This window comes from Aythya ferina, assembly GCF_964211825.1.
Source record: "Aythya ferina genome assembly, chromosome: 1".
Taxonomy (NCBI): Eukaryota; Metazoa; Chordata; class Aves; order Anseriformes; family Anatidae; genus Aythya; species Aythya ferina.
The window spans coordinates 191,364,090-191,383,607 of NC_140296.1; the positions used below are offsets into that span (position 1 = coordinate 191,364,090).

Consider the following 19,518-nt stretch of genomic DNA (forward strand, 5'->3'; position numbering starts at 1 on the left):
AATTATGATGGGGTATAAGGAAACAAGCCTCCCAGAATGAGTGATTAAGCTCTGGAATGGTTCACCCAGACAGCTGTGCAGTCTCTGCCACTACAGAATTTCAAACCTGATTTGGGAAAGGCCTTGAGCAACCTGACCTAACTGTGAAGATGGCTTTGCTTGGGTCAGGAGACTGAGCTAAACACAGCAGAGGAGTTGGAGGCTCAGTAACACAGAGGTTCCCTCCACCTAAATTATTCCATGCTTATGTCACATTTCATATCTTGGGTTGTTAAGTTTTATAGTTCCATTAGAAATAGTTCTATGTATGAATTAGAAGAAAAATGTTACTTCAAAGGAAAATTTTTAATGTCTTAAAATCATGGCTAAATGTCAGTTAATTTTTTCAAACAGTAAAATATAAACTTATAAATAGCTTCAGTCCCTTCAAAACTGCATTTTTTCAGTAAACAATATTCCACTTAAAACAATAACCAGTTACACTTGGGAAATCTTTTGGACTTGATTTAAAATGCATGACAGAAGCCTATCAGTGAAAGAAGATAAATATGCAGTATCTTGATGATTAAATCAGACTGAGACCAGAGGAGGCCGGACAGAATGCCTGCTATGCTGCTGCCTTCATAATAAAATTGTTAAAAAAAACTCAAGAGATTGAATTCAGTGGCAAAGCTAACTTTTCTTTAAAATACTTTTAATGACTTTTCTTACATGAGGCTTCATTTTTTTGGTCTGTTTACTTTTTTTCCAAGGGCTACTTAAACAGCTCTGTAATATTAAAGTAGCATAACAAATTACTTAATTGTCAAATTTTATCTTATAGATGACATTGAAATACTGGCCTCTAAAAATCATCAGTCTACACTTTTCAGCTAAACAAAACATCATCTTCTTAAATCCCTTTTGCCAACAAAGTATAGCTTTTTTAAACAGAACAGGTTATTTCTATAATCCGGTGACTTACAACTAATAGCATAGCTGCTAATTAATTAGCTCCCCTCCTGGCCTAGTTTCCCCACTAACAGCTGTGAAAAGCTAAAATCTTAATATGGCCAACAAGCAAATAGTTTTAGAAATGTCATTCAGGTGAGTAAGAAAATCGATTTAACTACTTAAAGGGAAAAGAAATTCAAGAAAAAAAAAAGAAAAAGAAAAAGAAAATTATTCATTTTTTGGATTGGAGAATGAATCTTTGCCACCTCCCAATGTAAGATTTTCTGGTAGAAAGACAGAAATTTTGTTTATTTATTTAGTCATCTGATTTTTTACACCACCTCAATTTAGTGATCCAATCCTAGAGGCACTGAGGTTAATGTAAAATCATAGCCTTCATTGCAATATTAGAATTATAAAAGACTAGGAAGTTAGGTGTCTGTTCTGTATTTCTCAATCAAAAGATATGAAATAACTTCTGTAACTCTGAGGTCCAACCTAACCATCTGCTCAGAACTCTCTGAATTAATTCTTACTTCAACTTTAAGGCTGTGACTGAACTTGAGAATAATATTTAGTAAGACATCTTTTCTCGGTTTTTAAAATTTATGATGTTTTACCACAATTACAATAAAGTTGTTCCAATAATTAATTATCTCTGTTCTGAAAAAAATCCTTCGGTTTTTTGCCTGATTTTATCTCATTTCCTTTTCCATCTCTTGGATCTTTTTATAACATCGTTAGACAGAAATGTTTTCCATTATGAAATTTATGTTCATAGTGGTGATATTAATAGCTGATTACAATTATCGTTAATTCGCTCTTTCATTAGGCAAATAATTTGATCTTAAGTTTTTTAGTGTGGCATATTTTATCTAGTCCTTCAATAATTCATTACTCTTCTCCCTCGTCTTTTGACTTTTAAACATCTTGCCTGAAATATGAACAGTCAGAACATCGTATTCTATTAACAGTTCTAGGAAAATAACTAAAGAATGCTTTAAACTACCACTAGGTTCTTGGCTCCGGTCTAAATGGTTTTTGAAAATTCTTTAGGAAGCTCCAAGTAACAGTCTCCACTGGAAGCTTGCTCCACAAAATGGTATATGAACACACAACAAAAAATAATCCTAATCTCAGAAATTATAATCCAGTTTCACAGTATGTGAACAGAACAAATAAGGAACTTGAACTGGGAGAAGAAACAACAAAATGATCCTGTTACAATTATCACCAATAGCCTCAAATCATGAGGATTAGAGGATACAAGGAAACAAACAATTCACAAGTGTGCATTGGGTTTACATGGCAAGTGTTTGGTAGCTGCTGAGGTTGTGCCTGTGAGAAGAACCCAGCATCTCTCCCATGTCAGGTAGCAGCCAGTTCCAGATGAATTCAAAAGGGACCTGCTGCTGGCCACAGCAATGACAGCGAACAATGTTGGTTGGGCCTCTGGGAGAGCAGATTTAAGAAAGGGGAAAAAAAATATATCTGCTGCACAACAGCAGCTGGGAGAGTGGGGAGTGAGAAGCAGCCTTGTAACCCCCAAGGTGAGTGCAGCAGCAGGGCAGGAGGTGCTCCAGGCAGGCAGCAGCAGTTCCCCTGCAGCCTGTGGAGAGGCCCCTGGTGGAGCAAGCTGTCCCCCTGCAGCCCATGGGTCCCACATGGAGCAGATCTCCACGCTGCAGCCCCCCCAGGGGTGGAGGAGCCCCCGGTGGAGCAGGTGGATGTGGCCTGGAGGAGGCTGCAGCCCATGGAGAGCCCCCGCAGGAGCAGGGCCCAGGCTGGAGCTGCAGCCCATGGAGAGGAGCCCACGCAGGAGCAGGGGGTCTGGGGGGAGCTGCTGCATGTGGGGGACCCATGCTGGAGCATGGGGGATGCTGGAGCATGGAGCATCCTCCTGGGGGATGGATGGACCCCATGGGACGGAGCCGTGTGGGAGCAGTGCTTGAGATACTACCTGTGGGCAGCCCCCGCAGGCTCAGTTCGGGAAGGACGGCATCCCATGGGAGGGACCCCACGGGGAGCAGAGCAGGGAGCGACCATGAAGCAGCAGCAGAAATGAAGTGTCAGGGACTGGCCACAGCCCCCACTCCCTGTTCCCCTGTGCCACTTGCGGAGAGGAGGTGGAAGAGCTGAGATTGAAGCTGAGCCTGGGAAGAAGCAGGGTGAGGGGAAGGTGATTTTAGTTCGCTGTTAGTTTCTCTCTGCTCTAGTCTGCTTGTGATAGTTAATTGATAGTTAATAAATTATATTAATCTCCCTATGCTGAGTCTGTTTTGCCCATGATGATAACTGATGAGTGATCTCCCTGTCCTTATCTCAACCCTTGAGCCCTTTCCATCGTATTTTTTCCTTGCTTCCCTTTGAAGAGGGAGAGTGAGAGAATGGTTGTGGTGAAGTTCAGCTGCCCGGCTGGGTAGAACAATCATAAAGTGGCAATCCCACTACAGCAAAAGCATAGTCATAAAATGTTCTACAGTGTGTTTATACCAAAGGAAAAATAATTATTTTTATATATAAACTCATAGTAATTATCAGAAAAACAGCAAGAGGCTTCTAACACATGCAGGCATTTGTATGAGACCTGTATACTCCATGTACAAATGATGGTGATTTCTAAGCAACACTTTTTAACTAATGGCCCTCCAATCCTAAGTATGTAAAAAACAAAACGGATTCATAGTGCTTCTGCACTTTGGCTTTTTTCCATGAACTTGAAAGGAAACATGACTTCTTTGAAAGGAAGATGGCTTCTTCCCTTAGTCAGCTGCTTCTTTTAAGAAATCTGCCAGAGAAAGTTTTTCAGTGAATTGGATATCACACAATAGGAAAATTTCTTCTTTCTTGGGATAGTGTAGGCTTCCTCAGTGCTCTCTGTTGTTTGCTTCCATGTATTGAAAAGTTTTCTATGGAGCTGCTACACTACATTCCTACTGATGTCTCAGCCCTCTGCTGAAGAGGAGACAAGGAGGGGAAGACGTACGAGGAACGGCTGAGGTCACTGGGCCTGTTCAGCCTGGAGAAGAGGAGGCTGAGAGGAGACCTCATCACAGTCTACAACTTCCTCGTAAGGGGGTGTCGAGAGGCAGGAGACCTTTTCTCCATTAACACTAGTGACAGGACCCGTGGGAACGGGGTTAAGCTGAGGCAGGGGAAATTTAGGCTGGACGTCAGGAGGGGGTTCTTCACAGAGAGGGTGGTTGCACACTGGAACAGGCTCCCCAGGGAAGTGGTCACTGCACCGAGCCTGTCTGAATTTAAGAAGAGATTGGACTGTGAACTTAAGCACATGGTCTGAACTTTTGGGTAGACCTGTGCGGTGTCAAGAGTTGGACTTGATGATCCTTAAGGGTCCCTTCCAACTCAGGATATTCTATGATTCTATGATTCTATGATTGCAAATAAACTTTCACTAGTGCACTTAAAAAGACCTAAATCACAATAAATGTAAAATATAAAATCTATAATTTATATAAATTTTATAAGTTTACAAAAATGTCTCATTTTCTTTAAGACAGACTGAAATCTACATAGGAAGACTCAAAAGCATATCGTACAGGGTACAAAAAGTAATGAAATTGTAGATGCTACAATGAAATACATAATTACCAGACACATGACTAAGTGTTCACTTTGAGCAAAATCAATTAGATTATATAATATCTTATGGTAGAATGAGAGGATGCACTCATCTTGAAGGTCAATTTATTAACATAATGACTTAATTATAATTTACTAATAATTAATTGGTTTTATTATTAATATTACAGAAATTTATTGATTTATTAGTACATAGGAAAGAAAGCGTAAGAATAAGCAGCCAATTTGCTGGATGAAAACTCCTTGCAAGCACTCAACAAGTTCCTATGATTGACCCTTGCAGTACAACACAAGCCTAAATGATCTGGAACAAGGACTGAAATAATAAAGGGACAAAACAAATAGATTTTTAAGGAATTGCACATATATATGAAGAATTTACAGAACTGCTTGTATATATAAAGACAAGTATGAAGACTCTGAAAGTATAAAGACTGTAGACAATTTTTCATCCTGAGTGATCAGACAATAAAATGGTAGATGAAATTCCATATAGATGAATGAAACACTACATGAACATGGGGAATACAGACTAAATACAGAATTTAGGATAGCTGAATAAGCAATTGTGAGCACATAAAGGAAGAAGTCTTTCTGTTGATAAACTGTACAGTATAGGGACTAGGTACAGCTAATGACAGAGTATTTTTTCATTCCTTTACATCTGGCCACCTTTGCTATCAGGGGATCAGTTCCACCACAACCTTGCCTCATCTCCTTCACTCTTAATTTGATGACTCAATCAAAACAGAACCTTCGTCTCACCTCTAGCATACTTCATACAAATCAAAAAAAAAAATAAATAACAATAATAACATGAACAGGATTAATGAATAGGAAGGCCTAATGAATGAGAAGCCATGAAAAATTTCAGAAGACACAGTGGAAATTTACTGAGAATATAAAAAACAAAAACAAACATTTGGCAGCTCGTGAAGCTGGAAGTCAGCATGATGAGGACCAGCCAGAGATCTAACTTCCAGACAGGTATACAAATTTAGTTTGCATCCAATGCATTCTGACAGTGGGTGCCAGGGGCTCAGAGCCTTGCTCTATGCACAGTTTCTTAACACTTACCATGGGTGGATAATGCCAGTAAAACTGCAGTTGGTAGAGTATTTCATCAATTCTATTATTTACTTAACATTCCCCTTTGAAGTGCTCTCTCTAGTTTTCAGAAATAACATCCTCTTTGAAATGAAGAAATTCACATTCTTCCAAAATATTACTTAAGGCTTCTGCAGATAACAATAAGTAAGTTATACTTTACCATATTTGAATGTATCTTCACAAAGTAAGGGGAAGTAAATGTTTTTAAAACCAAAGCTCAGATTCTGGTGATGTATTTGTTGCCAATTACACTAGTGGACACCTGATGATCAACCTACAAGTGATAACAGATGAACTGTTCTGAAAAATAACACCCTACTAAACTGAGAGCTAAACATTTTTATTTTTCGTTTGGATCTGGTGTGCCAGAATAACACTGGGTAAAACACTAGAATCTGTACTGCTCGCAAACAGTAGTCAGGGCCCAGAAAACATCTACTCAGAAATTAAATGAAGGGTTCAATTTAATGATTCTATTGAATCAACTTGAATATCTCAGTTGAGGGGGAAAAAAACACACGCTGGTAGGACAGAGTGCTAGGGAAATTATGGAGATTATGAAATGATTTACTATGTTTATGATCCCTGAGTATTTTTCAAGTCTGAAAGAAAATCATTAGCCAAAAGAAAGAAGACAACTGTGGATAAAAGGATATGGAACAGAAATGAGGTGAAGTATGTTGCAATGACTGAACACCATTCCTTAATGTCTACATGTATCATCAGGGTCTTAATATTTGTCTCACAGTTTTCTCCACACAGTTCCAGGTGGCTTCTACCTCTACAAGCTAGCAAAATATCAAACAAGTATTTTAATGCAACAAAATGGACACATACACAGAGTTTTGTTTAAAAACACAATATTACTGCGTTCACCACAGCAGACAGAAAAAAAAATAAAAAAATAAAGATGTGGTTACCTACATTATCTAACGCACATTATCAACTAGTCTTCTATCTATCCCCATATGTTTTACCACTGATATAAATATCATACACCACAATGTATTAAATGCAATCCTGACCCCATCCCTCTACCATGCCAGCCTCTGAATTTTGACTGTCATAACAGCTATTAGGAACAGGATTCTACTGAACTGAACTTTACATCCAACATAGTCAAAAGCTATCGGCACTTAGAGGCATTTCTAAAGAATGATTCATCTGGTCTACAGTGGACATCTAAATTAGATCTGATGAACTGCCCTCAAGAGTTATCTTTTGCCATTAACCATAAATAGTTTAAACAGTCAACTGAGTTGTAAATACCTATAGCTAGATAACAGACAAGATAGAGATAATTATGCCTAAAGAGGGAAAATAAGCTAAGAATTTCTAGCTACTGACATGTTGAAAGTCTGTTTTAACCCCTGTAGCTCCTAAACTGGCATATGATACCATAACTACATGCCAAAGGGCATCATCTAGACGAGACATTCTGTAATCAGTGAGAAGACACAATAAAAGCACATTATCTTACTTTGCTTTGATCAGGAAGATAAAATAGCAGAAAACAATATAAAGCTGAAAGATGGTAGCACACTTCACTGGTTACAAACTTGGATCTATGAAAATGGAAACCAGATGGAATTTTTTCATTCACAATCTCCTAACACACCTCACAACTGTCTCGTGGAATATCTTCCGAGAAAGATGGTAATATTACAACTCAACCATCAGGACAATTACTATAAAGAAAATGCTTCATACCTATTTTAACAGTTACATCAGAATAGAATGAAAATTTCACAAATTACACACCAACCTTAGACAACAACAAAAAACAGAATTTCTGACAAAAACCTTTTAATCCTAGACCAAAAATTATCTGGATCTTTAATAGCAGCTTAAGCTTGACTACCAAATTGCACCAAGCCATTTAGGCACTCAAATGCCTAAAGACGCCTGTTTTCAGAGTTACCTATCCAGACATTCAGAGGTCTATGCATGTCCACTACATCTGCCTATTTAATTAAGAACAGTGAACTCCCATTTAGGGTCTTCGAACTAACATTTCTTCACACAAATCATCAGAGGAATGTGATCCTGTAGGCATACTGAAAGCATGTCTGCTACACAGTTCAGAACAAGAGAGAGCAGCTATTTAACTATAAACACAGTAGATAAAATGCTTCACATGTTGCCCAGTCATATGAGCTTTGTCCAAGATGCAGACAAATTCAATTTTCTCAGCCTGACAGAACTGAAAGCTATATTCACTATATCTTTCAGCAAAGAAAAAATATGTTTCTCCAGCCAACTAGCAAGGACAGCAAGAATAAGGAAAGAGATCTGGTTTCTGTGGCCTTGGCCCTTCCGCTGGAATTTTTTAGACAGTAGTAATCGCATAAAATATCATTTCTGAAAACAAGAATATCAGGGCTCCTTGTGCATTCCTCTCTTGGCTCTTTACACATGGCTACACAGTGGCACGCATACAGTGAACAGTACAATCAACCATCTCTGTAAGGCAGCTAAAAAGCACATTTTATCAAGAGAAGGAAAAGATGACCACCCTTCCTCCAATGCTTCTCTTTCAAGGAATAATATTAAGGAAAAAGAATTAGATGACTCAGCACAGGAAGACAGTTCCAGGCTGTGTATGTTGATATTCTGCAGTTATCCAATTCAGAGATGTTTGATTTACGTTCTTAAGGCATATTTCTCCAGTATTTACATGGATAGGCTAACAAGACAGTGCAATCTATGTATAACACCATCCCTCCTTTTTTGCCTGGTAAATATTCAGCCACACCTAACTTCTCCCAAACAGTGCACAGGAAAAGTAGGTCTCTACCACACCTGTGGGTTAGTTTTGATGACACTAAGCATCACAACAGCCAAATCTTCCCCTAGATCTTGCGCTGCTTGAGTATCTTCCTCTCGTTATTCACAAACCTTGCCTGGATTGATAGTTAAGTTTGACTTCACAAAACTCATGGAGAGTGTAGAACAGGAAACATGTATTTTCTTGTATTTTGCTCTCCCTTTTGATGGACATGTGGGTACAGATATGAAAAGTGAGAATAATGTGACTGGATATTGCTTACTGGAACATAGGATTCCCATTTTTTAGCATGGCTTTCAAGAGGCTATGACATCAGTTTTTCTGCCAGGGCAAATTACCAGCATTAAATACACCCATAAAGTTTATATATACCCATGTGTATCTTACCTCTCTCCATTCTTTGTTTCCAATGGCTTGTGTGTACAAAACACAGACTGTGAAGGGAAAAAAAAAAAAAAAAAGGTTTGGTCATTTTCAGAACTGAATGTATTTTTAAATTAAATAAGCTGATTTTGTTTTGCTGTTGAAATTATTAACTATGACAATCAAATAGTAACGTTTCCCCTCAGTTTTCAGTATGCCTACCCAGATCAGTGACAATATGGTCTAGTTGTTGCTGCAATGAGCTAATAAATAGTGTGGTTCTAAAATGGGAGGTAACTTTTACGGCTGACCTCCAGTAAATCACCTAAAATCCTTAGAAGTAAAATTACATAAAAGCAGATCTTCATTAAATGTGGATGGTCTGGATGGCCTAACTATCCTGGTTAATCTAATGCATAATTACTCTAAATTATGCTTCTTTCAAGAGATGAGAGAATTAAAATAAAAACAAATGAGGTTCCTACTAGAAAAAAAGAAAGGAAAGGAAAGGGGAAAAAGGAAAAAATAATTTCTCAGGTATTCTTCCTCAATTCTGCGACAAATTATTCTCTTATATGTAAGTATCTTGCATATACATCATTTTTAATTAAAACCTAATAAAAATAGAATCTATGATACTTGTCTACCTAAGCTGTGTTTGAAGCATCAAGCAGCACAATCCCACTGGCTTCATGGTGCTTACAGATCTGTTCTTCTCCTGTTCTAACCCACCACACATCCATCTGCAGCTCCCCTCACAGGGGTTGGTGACAGAGGTAATACACTGATTATCTGTCTTCCATACACTGTTACAAGCACCAGTATATGTGTAAATCATTTGCACTTGCAGTAATGTAAACTTTATTTTCTGCAGTTTTGAACTACTCGTAGCTAGCAATTTGAAAGCAATTTTAACCTGAAATTCTCACCCTTTCCTAAATAAGGGAAAGACAGACATGCGAACACTTTTCTGTGACAAATTCTTCTCCTGTGCCAATCATTACTTTTCAGCACAAGGTTAAAAATAGTACTATTTTGGGTTGCTGCCTTGAACAATAAAGGTAGAAGCCTGGCTTCATTCTCGATGAAGTCAGAATCATAAACTGACCTCAGAAGAAATGAAGGCAAGCTTCAAACTATGTTTTCTTCTTACTTGGAAGGCATTTGCTCCACACTAAAAACATATCAGGCAGTAGTGAATAAGAGGAAGAACAGAAAATAGCAAGTTCAATATTTTAGCTAGACATAGAAGTTAAAAGTTAACACATTTTTTTTTTTCAAATAAGATGTAGAAGAAAAAAGCTTTTACAAAAAAAAAAAAAATCAAAGTCATTTGGGGATGTGTCTGTCTTTCTACATTTACTTTAAATGAAACCTTGGACAATCACACTCCTAGCTTTGGTTCCTGCTTATAGAAGGATGAATCCAAAGCTATGAGCATATTACAGCTCTTTGGAGTAGATTGCTGAAATGTATTACATAAAGAATGAAGTTAAATGGGAAAACAGAGTGAAACGGAAGCTATAAAGTCAGCTGTGGATGTATCTAAAGGTTACTGAATTAGTGACTAACCTTTGTATCTATTGAGATCCATGCCAGGATAATCCTGCCAGATGACCGAAGTGTTGTCAATGGAAGTTTCCGTAAATAAAAACAATCTAAGAAACATTCTCTGGAGATAACCCTACTGCTAACATAAAATCACGTAGTCTGTCAAAGATCCCTTCCACTTTCCCCACTGGCAACTCTTTTTTAAACTAATGCTACCGGTTCTGCAATGATAAATATTTTCCAGTCTTCAGTGTTAGCTTCCAAGAATGCAGATGTCTTACTAATTTCAAAAGCTGATATAATTGTGTATTTTGTCCATTTTGCCAACACCTTACATCTAAGTTTGCAATTAAAATTTTCTCATAACTATCACCCCGGTTGAGAATACAACTGAAATTCATCTGGGGAAAAAGCCACTCTTTACAGATAATGTGCACTTTTGCTATTCAAATATTTCTATTGTCTACTCTTTTCTTAAACATAATCATTTTTCACCATCGATTTCCTGCTTTACTTTTTGTGCTACATCCTGCCCTGTGTATTAGTGTTAATACAGTAAATCAAGTAACAATTGTGCATTGCAGCTGCAGAACAGAAAGAATATTAAAAAGTGAGAGGTTTAATATTGAAGAGAAGAAAGCAACAATACAACTGTAAAATACCCTCTACTATCCAATTTTCAGAAAAGAAGCATTCTGGCACTGCCTTATCTCCCAGTTTATGAAGCCAAATGAAAGAAATGCTATGAAAAGAAAAAAAAGAAAACAAAAATAAGATTAATGTTGGATAGTTTTAGTCTCCTACTATGGTTGATGGATGGGAGTCACAACATGTAAAAGGGTTAAAAAATAGTAAAGCTTCACCTTAAAGCTAATTCAATCTCACTCTATTTCTACCTTCTGGAAGGCTGCTCACACCTCTCTGTCTGCTGAAGTCTGTTTCTTCATGGTCAATTTACTATTATTTGGGTTTTTCTCTTTGTAGGACATAGAGTAAGCAATGCCATCCTTCCTACTTTTTCACTGCTCAAGCATTAGCAGACTTCTGTTCCCTTCCACTCCCAGGGGCTCCCCAGTGCTTCCAAAACCACTACCCAGGAGTGGGACCACATCTCTCGTTTAAGAATCATTTATAAACTTAAATTATTGTTATTATAGTTAAATGAGGAGAAAGGAGCTAAGAGTCTGCACTATGACATGAGTAGCAATTTTCTGCTATTTAGCTAAGCTGCAGATATGGCATGTACTTAATATATAACTAAGACAGGCTAATAGTCATCATCAGTAATATTTATTTTATTATACATGTAAGATGCAAGTTTGACAGTAATATGGAAATGTGCATCTCATAAACTACATTTAAAAAAAAAAAAAAAAAGTCAGTCTTGGATGTAAATAAAGATAATGAAAACCCCAGAAACGACATACATTCCAGACTATCTGATAAAGACTTTGCAAATTTAGAACAGGTTAAAAACTTCTACTTTCTTCTAAAACTGCTTGCCCCACAGATTGTCACAAAACTGTCCATGTTACTGGTCTCCACTGGTGGCATGATTTACTAACCTTAATGTCTTCTGGAGAGAAGGTTTTATAAAGACCCTAAACAACTTCTTCAAAGTAATTTGCAACCGAAGAATTGCAGCTTTTCTGTACGAGCTCTTCCAACAGAAGATACCAACAGTCAGAAGTATTAACATTTAGTCATTTTAAACTCTGGACACTTACAACACAGTGTCAAATTCTACATAAACATAATTAAATATTACAGTGAGGAAGAGGGCAGATGTTTCAACCACTACCACTCAGCTCTAGATTCCGTTCCAAAAATGCTGTAGTTTCCCACTCTCATTTTCCCACATAGTTTGGGCCTCCCTTATCCTACACCTGTTCTCTCCTGTTCAATGCATATATACTCAACATTTAGCCAGGCAACTGTAATATCCAAACTGCCTACCTCAATTTTCCCTAACATAAAAACATCTATTCCCTTTCAAGAAAGTCTTAGCTACAGCACAGTTGGCCTTGGCTCCATGCAACCTAAATCTTTTCACGATCCAGCACCCAGTTCACACCATTACCATGTTTTTGCCCAACTGTCCCAAGGAAGATACACCAACTTAATTAATCTGTATCTCCTCTGCAGAAGATCTTAATCCTGTCCTGTTATGGAAGCACTACTTTAGCTCAGTCTCTATGAGAAAAGTTAAAAAGAATGGGTTTTCTCAATAATTTTGCTATAAAAAAAATAAATCTCCGAACTGGAAAGACAGAAAGGTCCAAATTTACTGTAATAAATAAGTATATATGACTTGTTGTGATACCACCAAAGAGAAAGCATTGTCAGTGAGCAACTTCAGTATTGTTTAAAATACTCCATGAGTATTCAAGGACTATCCAAGTCTGTCCCATCTATGTCTAATAACTCTACATTATTTTGGTAATTTGCCTCTAGGGAGGCAAAGTACCACATCCCTCTTGGCATGAATATTCTAGATTGCAGTGAAGTGGCTAGCATTTGAATGAATACCGAGTAGCAATTACAGTATCAAAAAGGATAAGCAAGCTTCCTCAGAGAACTGGAGAAATCACAGGTTCCTTTTTATTTTCAGGAGAAGGCAGCTTTTGTGGACAGGGGAGTCAACTATATTCATGTGTGACTCTCTAAGCAGAAGACCGAGAAGTCAAAATTGAATTTTTACAGTAACTACGATCCCCATATAACTGCACTGCAGTTTGAAACGTATTAGAATTGGTCTACTCAAATCCAGTCAGACCTGAACATAGAGAGTAACTCTGCATGGCTCTAACTTTTACGAGATCTGATGGTTGTGAATGCAGTGTGTCTAAAAGCGGATCTTGTGAAACGATGATGCTGGTTTTGACACCTTTTTTAGCTAACAGGATAAAGTTACTGTACACAAACCAGCGTAAGCATGGCCTTTGTCCAAACAAACAGACACAGAGGAAAGATATCCTGCTATACTTCCAAGTACAGAAAAGAATAGCAGTTTTTATAGTACACTCTTATCCCTTTAGCTGTTACATTAAGGCCATATGTCTGCATGGAAATAAAGGACACTGGCAGCAAACTGATCAGCTAATAAAAATCTTCCACAATACTAAATCCACACTGTTTGGAGGGTATCCACAATCAAAGCTGCTTTGCCAAGTCATTTATTGAGTGTGAATACAGCATGAGCACTCCTAGATTTAACAGTTTCCCCATTCTCTCTTTACTAAGGCCGGTAATACTGTATTACATGTTTTTAATCTGCTGGCCTGAGACAGATAGGCCTGATTGGCAGAATAACTGGATGCTTACAGTGTGAGCCTAGACCTCCAAAGCACACCATCAATTTGAGTGCTTTAAATAAGCTACTTACCAGAAACAAGAAAGCAGTATGTTTGCAATTGATAGGCAAGGTTATGATGGCTTAAAAAATATTTCCACATACCTTGAATCTATAAAAAATACCACTGGATTACTTCTCAGAATTACTTTAAGGATAGTAAAGTTTCTACAGGTTTTCCTATCCCTTCCCTCGTGTGGGTCACCCACCAGACACAATCCCTTGTAGAGGTGTCCCGGCCCCAGCACGGGATGTCCACAGACCATAGACTTCTGAAGAGTCTATGGTCTTCACAAGGAGTGTCTTGTTTAAAGAGTGCATTCCCAGCAGCATATCTTCAGAAGTATGGCTCTGGGAGAATCTTCAGCAGCTGTGTCTCTAGCCCCTAGCTGCTGCCACTTTCTTTCTGAAATGCGTTTTGGCAGGGGCACTGTGTGCTCCCCTGGCTGGCAGAAGTTCCAACTGGCAGTGGTTACTCACAAGGCTTCCAGAGCTGACTGCAACGAGCTGTGACAGCCACTGAGTGATTCGTGGCCTCCTCCCACACAAGTCACACGGCAGTCGCCTGCTACTCAAATCCTGTGATTTATGCCTAATACAGTCTCCTACCTGAGAAAATCTTGAAGCACTTATCCCTAATAGTATTTAAGTTTAAAAACTAGACATCTCATCACTTTTGCTGAAAGATGCCTTGATTCAATACAGAAAGCCCTGAATTTAATTTATCAGGGGCAACGTATCATTGACCACTTTTCAAAATTGCTTAAAAAATAGTTTGCTATATGCAAGATACTCAGTTCTGCTTCTGCGTGATTTCTCTACATCAGAGGTATGGTATTGCCTATGTCTCCATTAAAAAAAAATAAAGTTTTAAAGCTCAGAAATGTCAAAGGCACTCCTAACTTCATGCAGCTTTTCCCCAGGAAGCAGAAGTAATCAAAGTCTATTGTGGAATCTCTCTCAAGAAACTTTTGATTAAGAACTGACAAATAGACCCTTACAAAAGCACTCAAATGTTTGGCACTGCCACATGACTCAGTATTCAAGTACATCCCATCAGGACATGGTTACGCGTCCAGACACAAGATGGAAGCATGTATGTCTCGGGTTACTTCCAATGTCAGTAAGCACGACATACAGTATTTATTCTAAGGAAGAAAAGCCCAGGCTTATTAAAAAAAAAATTAAAAAAGTAACACAGATAAAAATAGACATGGAGAGCAGTAGAGGAGACAACATGACCGAGACAACATAATCTAATGACTAGTCAGTTAACACTGAAGAAGTACTTTGATCAACCACTATCAGGAAAAAAAGCAAACACAATTAGAGGACAATATGTACTAGCAGCAAGAAGTGCTCCCAGTTTATCAAGTAGCTTTGAAAACAAACCAGAACAACATATAATTATTTTCTTAAAAATTAATGGTTTTTCTGCATTTATTAATTTTAAGAAAATGTAGTTTTTTCTGCTCAACTGAGGGACCATGTAGTTCAGGAAAGCAGGAGCGATTACAGAGCCTTTAAAATTCCAGTTCCTCTAATAGGAGCTATGAGCATAACCAGCACTGTTTTATGTAATTGTCACAATGTAAATCTAAATGATATCACAGAAACCACCCATCTAATTTTTTATCGAGTATTTACAAGTTTGGAATATATGACGAGGAGACAAAATAATATGCTATATACTTACTTGGATCAGATTTAGAAAACGTATCTCTGTCCAAAAGATTTCTGTTTAAAAAAAGAGAGAAAAGTCATCTTACTAAAAGTGATGAAAAATACAGATCAGACACCAATGTATGTATGTTTTTAACAATACTGATCAGAAGTCTGCTTAGTTTTTCCCCTCATACTGCATAAGATTTACTTGAGGTCAGTCAGCACCATACCTTGAGTCTTCTCACCCTTCTTTTTGTTACACATTCTGGATTTGAGCAAACTAAACCTTAAAACTCCAGTACTTTGAAGTGAAAAGTGATACATAACAAGCACGTTAAATATATGCAAGGGACATCAGGAACAGAAATAACTTTAAATCAACAACTTCTACCACAGATTAACATGCTAGTTGAACTCAAAAAAGCTTGGACTTCATTTAAGAGAATGGTTATGATATCTCAGAGCCATCAGCGAATACCTAAAAGAATTTATCATGAATTAGTAAGGTTAAGCAAAACTAAAGGATAAACAGGACATATACCAAAAATAGGAAATTTCTAAGCACCTACAAAAAAAAAAAAAAGTAGGGAGAACAAACTTCTTTGTTATGTGATACAATCCTAATGTCATGTCAAGTCTAGAGGAGCAGGACTGACCAGAAAACCAGTCTTTCACAAAAAGCTATTCATCATCCCAACCATTTCATCAAAAAAAAAAAAAAAAAAAAAAAAAAAAAAAAAAAAAAAAAGATTAAAAAGAAAATAGTAATAAAAAAAAAGATTTTGACAAACCTGAAAAATGACCTGAAAACAGAAAACTATTGCACAGGGACAAGAAAGAGCTATTAAACTTAGGCAGATAGATTAAGCTAGGTATTAATCAAGAGCAAAAAAAAAGTAGAATGGAGAATAGCTGGATATACATGTACAGCAGTAATGTTAAAATTGGTTCTAGGCATCACAATAGACTACAAATTGAATGCAAGTCAAAACCCTTGTGCCTTTGGAAAACAGGGCTAACTATTAAAGAAACATATTAAATAAACAAGATTTAATAAACAAAAATGCCACTTTGGAGTAATTGTCTAGTATTCTTAATGCTAGTAAACACTCAGTTCCAACAACAACATTTTAGGCACGCCAATGTTTTGCATTCCAAGGAATTCACGGAGCCACTAGAGTCCAGAGGAAGCAAAAATCAAGGACTGTCTAAGAAGAAAAAGATGCTGATCCCCACATAGACAGAACGAGAAGGAAGAGGCCTGACCACAAGCTGAGTCTTCGACACAACAAGTGCATAAGTTGAACTTTGTGGTTGAACGTTGTTTTACCATCTTTTGTTGTTAAAGGTGGCCAGACATCATGTGAAATCTCTGCCACTAAAGGTCTTTAAGAACATATTAGGTAGCTGCAAGTCCTAATTAGTTCTTTGGTCCTACCCTGGAGCAAGAGGATGTATTAAGTAACCAGTTTACATGTCTTACAACTTATTATTTTTAATAATTAGTGCAGCCTCGTTAAAGGTCACCACTTATTACTCTCATTCAGATCTAAATCACATTTTCATGCTACTGCACAGTGTTGAAATGCACATTAATATGTTTTTAACTATAGGTTTTCTAAGCAGTCCATTCAGACTTCAACAAAGAAAAAATACTGGATCCCCAGTTTAGATATACCAAATCCATGATTCAGAACAAGCAATATGAAAAAAGATAGCTTTAAAAGAACGGTATATTTATTTTTGCCTAAGGGTTTAAGATTAGTATTTGTGAATGAACCTGAAGTCTGCACATACTAATTCTTCAGAACTTCTCTAATCTATTCAGAAATGGGATTTTTATATATCCATTTGATCATATCCAGAGAGACTGTATTCAATCTTAACCAACAGTGTGCAAATATATATTGAAATATTAACAAACCAAGGAAAAACAGTTTCAAGTTTGTATTTGATAATGACCACTACAAAGTGCTTCAAAGTATGGTACAGAAAGGTCTGCAATGCCAGAATTGGCAATTTTAAATGAAAATTGTGTCTTATTTCATTTTGATTATACATACCTAGACACGTCATTAATTTGTGGTAACTAGATTATTTTTATTATCTCAAAATGAGTACCTGAGAATGTTATAAAACTCTAGAAAAATCCAGATTAAGGGTTGTATGAACAAAATAGCACATTAGGTGATGGGTAGTCCTCCCCTAGATAGACTGGCCATACCAGGTATTGTAAAGCTCAGTCTATCCTGCTCCTCTGATTCCAAGACAGGCAGAAAGTACCTGCCATGGGAGGATATAAGAATATGATAAGAATCTGCAACACTGCCTGAGAATCCTCCTAGTCATCAACCATTCACTGCTCAGGGACTTAATGAACTAAAACACTGCCATACAGCCAACATCCCTTAAAGGAGGCTTGAGATACCAAAGTTTAACACAGTAACTCAGGTCAGTAAGTACCACTAATGCACAGTTTTGAGATGATGCAGCTTGTAATATCCTCAATTTGATCCTTCGTACATTTTACTATAAATAAACAATGTCTTCAGCAAAGTTTGCAGACATGTCTGATTTTCCAAATCATTAATAACCAGCTAAAATAGCAACACGAGAACTTAGCAGGCTGTTCAAGCAGTGCAGGCAATTTTGGAAGGAACTTAAAGACCAATGTCAAAAGGAAAAAAAAAGAGCCTGATTTCCCCACTAATTCCTCTAATAGCTCAAGAGGCTACACAATTTCCTTTGTGCATTCTCATTTTAGTGGGAAAACAATCAAAATGTTCCTTTAAGTATATGAAAACTGCATGGCACAGAATCATACAGCAAGCTACAACCAGAAGAAATAACTAAAAGCAAAAGGAGAAAGAACACTGGATATATTTCTAGAATTTTACATAGCCTTTATCCCCTCAACAGCACTTTCTGCAGAGTCTGAGCAGAAAACTTTTTTCCTTAGAAAAGCATTATCTTTGGTAGTACAGTGTTTTGCCTCAGGAAACAGTCCTAGGAAAGCTCCCAAACTCAGAAACTTGAAATGCCCAAAACTTCTGTTACTTCCTCCTAACCAAAATATCAAGAGAAACAGACTTCTATTGCAACTCAACATAGTGAGCATATTCTTTCTATTCTATTTATGACTTTCAGATAAACAATGCAAAAAGAAAAGGAAAGGAATGACTATCAATCTTAAGGAAGAATAAAAAAGGAGAAAAAGAGCTTTTTGTTTGTTTGGTTGGTTGGTTTGTTTTGTTTGTTTGTTTGTTTTTTACCTGGAGGAAAAAAATGTACATCAACTATCTATAGCAAAGAAGTCTAGTAACATCTGTGCAGAAAGCATTATTCTACCATCACAGATCCTGAAGGAATTAATTTTGCACCTGTTTTGGACGAATTCTGGAGTGGACCTTCCGAAACACTTGCAGTAGCATTGATGACTAAGGGAAAAAAAATAAAAAATAAAAATAGGAACCATGGCATTAACACCTACTTAGTATATACTGGAAAATACACGGGAGATTAGAGGATTAGAAATGCTGGAATAAAGATTTCTTTATGGGTATAAGGAGAGCAATTTCCCCAGATAAAAAAAATAAATTAAAAAAATGTGTAAAAAGAAAAGTTAAAACATATTTAGCTATGCCTTTCAGAATCATGTTATTCATTCACAGTGTTTCACAAACTCCAGAAAGGTTTGTCAATATGATACATTTTCTGCCCAGTGCTTTGCTTCAAAAGTTTTCTGTATTTCACATAAAAATTTAAGATCTCACACATGTATTTCTAAACCAGTTTATTTAAGATAAAATGACCTCATTAGCTGTAGTAGCTAAACAGAAATCATTATTATGTTGCTTTGTGTGATTTAAATATACTGTATATACATAGCATATATACATTGACAAAGACTGATCTACCTTAAAAACTAGCATTTACTCACCTTGTTCATGAATATTTTGCTTCAAATTAGACTTTTTTTTTAAATGATCAACATATTAACTTCCTGCTCTGTAATTTTTTGTTATAAATTTAACGCTTCTTATGCTTAACTTAGAAGTTAATTCAATTCCTCCATCAGAAATGCCAGAAATCTGGCACTGAAGAACAGACCACAGGAAACACAGAACTGAGTATTTTAAAGTCTATTTCTCTT

General features: G+C 37.0%; 1 protein-coding gene across 4 annotated transcripts in view; it reads right to left on the minus strand.

Moving 5' to 3' along the window:
* Positions 1 to 19,518, minus strand: part of CPNE8 (copine 8) — a 103,906-nt gene that overhangs the window by 76,024 nt on the left and 8,364 nt on the right. For 2 of the 4 annotated variants that reach the window (XM_084531318.1, XM_084531321.1), the window contains exons 2-3: positions 15,397 to 15,437; positions 8,822 to 8,868 (exon numbers count right to left, since the gene is read on the minus strand). In XM_084531318.1, coding sequence (XP_084387444.1) covers positions 8,822 to 8,868; positions 15,397 to 15,437 — 88 coding nt within the window. Of the gene's footprint in view, positions 1 to 8,821; positions 8,869 to 13,805; positions 14,065 to 15,396; positions 15,438 to 19,518 lie in introns of those variants that run through there. The other 2 variants (XM_084531319.1, XM_084531322.1) reach the window with 2 other exon arrangements.